Below are 5,059 nucleotides of genomic sequence, written 5' to 3' on the forward strand. Positions count from 1 at the left end.
CGAATTAACCAAACTATGACTTTACTGACTTAATTTCAGCGACAAGCACAGGTCCGAGGTCCCCACCGCTCTCGTCACGCTGTAGTGGCAAGCAGAAGTCATGAGGACCCTCGACAGAGATGAGAGCTATGGTTTATTTTTTCTTTGACGGTGGCTCATACGTACATGAATACCTGGAGAAAGAAAATATTTAATTGAATTTGTTAAGCACCTGCATTCTGCCTTTAGTAACTCTGGCCTTGAATCATCTACGATTTTGCCTCAGATGGTCACGGTGTGACTGCAACTACTTGTGAAGTTTTTTTTTTTTTTTTTTTGCGGGTAACTACTTGTGATGTTTAAAGGACCGAAAAGGGTAAACCTGTGAAAATTGCATAAAACACCAATGTCTGATAATATCGGTTGTAGAAAACATACAATCAAAATAACTTTTGCACATTACCTCAACTTTGGAGGTAATAGATTGCAGCTATCCCAAATCATTGTTGTAGAGCCCTTAACTGCAGATTTGACTGGTGGACCCAGATTATTATATCATATACTCTCTTCATTCCAAAAAAAAGAGCTGCTCAAAATTTTAAAATACCGATGTATCTACAACTAAAACATGTCTATATAACTTTGTATTTAGCTAAAGTTGAGCAGCGTTTTAGAGACGGAGAGAGTACTGGAAGTTATACTACATTTTTTAAAATATGGGCCATCCTATGATTTTGAAATATGGCCAAAGATATTGCAGTATACCATCTTATAAAATGGGCCACATAATGGTAGAAAGCATATACATTATACACATATAAAATATCATGGTATGGATTTTTTCCATAATATTGTTGCCTACTTATAAAAGTTATTGTATACAGTGGCGGACCTAGAAATTTAGGTTTACCGGGACGAACATTTAAGGACAATTGTTTTTAAGTACAACCGCACGTGTATTGAACAAATAACCGGTTCTCAAAAGATTCAGATCGATTTCGACATGGATAAGTTACAACATGAAAAATCATTTAAAAAATTCTTAGAAACAACTCGCATAGTCAGAAAGTCACAATATGATCCCGAATCTCCATAGGAATCGAGTCGGCATCCTATGGGCGGCATATATAGCAGCCACTACACCGGCTCAGAACTCAGGCCTCCTTTGATTCAAAGGATTTGCATAGGAATTGTGTAGGATTTGGTTCCTATGGGAAAATTTCCTATACATGTTGTTTGATTCATAGGAACATAGCCTATAGGAAAAATTCCTATAGGAATCTTGTAGTGTAATTCCTATAGGAAAAAAGCATTAGCTCATACCTCATGGAAAAATTCCTTTGCTACAATCAAACAAACTTCATCTTCCTATAGGATTCAAGTAGACATGTTATTCCAATCCTATACCTTTCCTATTCCTATGTTTTTCCTATCCTTCAAATCAAAGGAGCACTCAAGGTATGGTGGTGACCGCTGCCAGTCGGCTGGTCGGGTCTAGAGAAGGCTAGCCAGTGGCCTGCCAGTTTCCTGATTGGAACTTCCCTTGCGTTCTGTGCTGGAAGGACCTAGTGTACCTCTCACTAAAGCACAATAGATCAGCTCAGTCTGTTTTCTGCTCTCCTCGTACATGTTCGACCGGCTTGCATGGTGCCGCTCCGACCGATAGAAAATAGAGGGCGCGATCGGACTAGGGGTACACTGAAAAGTTGGTTCGCTGCGAAAGGTGTTTTGGTTCTGTGTAACTATGTTACCAATAATATGCAATTTTCTCTACGCAGGGGACTGTACGGTGAATTCGATCATCTGGCCGGGGACGGTGAATTCATCTGATGACGACCGAGCAATTTGTCCTATGCAGCCGCCCTACGTCATTCGCCTAGTAACGGGTGTATTTCCTTTTTCTACTTGTAGAGAGGTTGGTATAGGCGTATAGCATGTGCATGTGTGCATATATAGCTGTAGTGTCCCCATTTATTCAGTCCAGCGTAGAGAAAACAAAAGGAAAACCTGACTGAGTTCATTTTACTAAGCTTAGTTCGAGTGTGACTTCTCATCGATCTCGTGCGCCACACCATAGATCTCTGTATAAAAGCATCGACCGTTCCGCCGGTTTTCGCCAGTCGAGAGGCCGCGGCCTAGCTGATTAGCTAGAGCAACCTCTAGCTAGCTAGCTAGCTAGGTTTGTGTATTCCATGGAACCTCTATACGACTACAAGTGCTACGCCACCACCTACACGCAACATCAGCACGGCGACGATTTCAGCTACAGCCACCATGTCCACCCTCAAGCAGCACCTCCTCCTCGCTACAATGACCAGCCAAGCTACTCGTCGAATGACATTTCCCCCTCCTCCATGGCCTCTTCCCGGCACCAGCAGCAGCTCCATTTTGACCACCACGACTACGACATGAGCCAGTTCAGCGCTCTCATGGAGCTCGCCTACATCTCAGCCTCTACTCCACGAGCAGCAAACGCCGGCTTGGATGAGCTGGACTACGCCTTCCAAGCAGGCGGGCCGGCCATGACGCACCAGCACTGCCCTAGTGGCAGCTCGGCTCTGGCCGTAGAACCACCCTCCGACCACGGGAGCAGAAGCAGCGTCGGCGATGCGCCGGACGAGTCGCCACCGATTGGGGTTCGGAAGCGGCCGTGGGGCAAGTACGCGGCGGAGATCCGGGACTCCACACGCAACGGCGCGCGGGTGTGGCTCGGCACATTTGACACCCCGCAGGCCGCCGCGCTCGCCTACGACCAGGCCGCCTTCGCCCTGCGAGGCCCTGCCGCCGTGCTAAACTTCCCCGTCAACCGCGTGCAGGAGTCACTCAGAGGGCTGGACATCGGCTGCGTTACCTCAGCTGCTGCGGGGGAAGTGGACTCGCCAGCTCTGGCTCTCAAGCGGCGGCACTGCATGAGGAAGAGAAAACCCAAGAACAACGAGACGGTGGCCGCGTGTAGGGATCAGCAGTGCACGGCCACCAGGAAGCCGCTTGCATCAGCTGCGTCGTCGTCTGGTGTGCTGGAACTGGAGGACCTGGGAGCGGAATACCTCGAGGAGTTGCTCACATTATGCGATCAATGACTCCACTTGCTGCTAGCTGCTTGCATGCGCGTTTTGACGATCCATCGGGTAGAAACCGGTGATGCAATTGCCAGGTCTCCCTCCCTCTCTCACTAGAGCTATGAGCTCGAACTCACCGTTCACTTTTGATGTAAGTCAGTAGTTCATTCGTTTGTTCATGAATGCATGCATGCTTAATTACTTGTGATCCTTCGATTGATATCCTCTGTTCACTTTGCTTGGTTTTGGACAAGGGAATAGAATGCTCCCCCTGGTCTTTGTATACTAGAATGCGTAATGCGAAAAAAACATATTTCAAAGTTATATGGACCAAACCCTTTTTGTTTGCTTTATCTCTTTTTTCCAAATTCTTGCGCAAACCTCAGGTGCACAAATTTGGCGGGTTTCAGTTATATTTTCTCAATTCCATACACCTTAATACAATACTTGATATTATTGTACACCAGACCATAATATAATGGTGCGGTTACCGCGCCGTCCTTTGTTATGATTGTTGAATATAATTGCCTAGTCCTGATCTTTTGGTTAAACTGGCTAGAGCATGCAAATCCAAATCCTAGCCAACTCAATATTTAAAATAAATCTTTGCGGCCTCCCTAAAAAAATCCAAGGATACACGTCTAAGGTCCATGCGAGATCTAAGAAAAAACCCCACCGGCCTAGACGTGAGAGGAGGTGTTGAATATAATTGCCTAGTCCTCCCTCCATAAGATCGGTCTTTTGGTTGAACTAACTAGAGCATGCAATTCCACAATGATCAAATGATAAGAGTTCTCCTCTAATTTGAACAAGAGCTATCAGCTCGTACCCACTGTTCACATTATTTTGAGCCAAGTCATTAGTTCATTTGTTTGTTCATGAATGCATGCTTAATTACTATTTCTGATATATTGTTTGATTTTTCTCTTCTATTCACGACCGATTAAGCAAGCATAAGCACTTTTCCTGCTTTTGGAAAAGGGAATAGAAAGCTCTCTCACGGCCCAAGAACATATACAAATAGCAATAATTAAGAACCAAACGATATTTTTGTTTCATTTACTTATTTTTAAATTCGTACGAAAATCCTTGGTGTGAATATATTTGGCGGGTTTTAGTTCAATTTGCTCAATTCAATTTTATCTTCCAGGATTGAATTTGCTCAATTCTATATGCCTTGATTCAATACTCGATATTATAGTACATGCTCCCTGTAGACCGAGCTCCATTTTGAGTTTCCCATATATCGTATACCAAAGAAAACTAAAGCTCCATCTTATACCTCAAAAGAAAATCTGAAAAAACATATACAAGAGTCCAAGATCCAACCAGTCAGGTGCCGGTGAGATAGTTTAGTTATTAATCTGTTGTTCATAACAAGACAATAGATTTTTGATTTGGTATGTCCTAGTTCGAAAATGAGGAGTTCCTTCCCTTTGTGGGAATATAATTGGAATCAGCTTGTGAACTACAATAATCCCATTAATATCCTAACTATTAAACTAGAAAGTTTTAAGAATTATCTCAAAGGTTGCGGTTCTAATTTATATTATGCTAATAAAATAAAAGGATCGGAACTTAAATAGGAATTGGATACTTTGGATCTTTTGGAAGAAGACCAATCACTACCTTCTGCACTTTATATTAGGAAGTTTAAATTTATGTGGAGTTGAAAAATACATATAATATGTTGCATTAAAATGTCTGGAAAGAGCTCATGAGAGGTGGCTGTTCAAATGTGATCAAAACACTATCTCCTTTCATAGAGCAAATTGGTGGAATAGAAAATTAGTTTCTCTCTCTGAAAGATGGGGAGGTTAATACTGAAGGTGTGTAAAATCATTTATCACTTGTAAAAATTTGGCTAGCTCATGTTAACTTTTCTAGTGTTTCTCCTGATATGTGGAGTTTTTCTGAAACCCTAACTCGTGAGGATAACAACGACTTGTGTAAAATTTTCACTATACTAGAGATTAAATATGCCCTTTTTGCTGTGGATGTGAATAGATCATCTGGCACTA

The 5,059-nt window shown here is 42.8% G+C and overlaps 1 protein-coding gene across 1 annotated transcript; it reads left to right on the forward strand.

Annotated features, from left to right (window-relative positions):
* Positions 1-2,171: 2,171 nt before the first annotated feature.
* LOC124651321 (ethylene-responsive transcription factor ERF094-like) lies at positions 2,172-3,059 on the forward strand. The gene has a single exon (XM_047190419.1). The coding sequence runs from the start codon at positions 2,172-2,174 to the stop codon at positions 3,057-3,059; it is 888 nt and encodes a 295-aa protein (XP_047046375.1).
* Positions 3,060-5,059: the final 2,000 nt, after the last annotated feature.

Source organism: Lolium rigidum, chromosome 1 (genome assembly GCF_022539505.1).
Source record: "Lolium rigidum isolate FL_2022 chromosome 1, APGP_CSIRO_Lrig_0.1, whole genome shotgun sequence".
Taxonomy (NCBI): domain Eukaryota; kingdom Viridiplantae; phylum Streptophyta; class Magnoliopsida; order Poales; family Poaceae; genus Lolium; species Lolium rigidum.

Bases quoted from the DNA above. Each gene is read 5' to 3' on its own strand.
- LOC124651321 (XM_047190419.1), top strand. From the start codon at position 2,172: ATGGAACCTCTATACGACTACAAGTGCTACGCCACCACCTACACGCAA.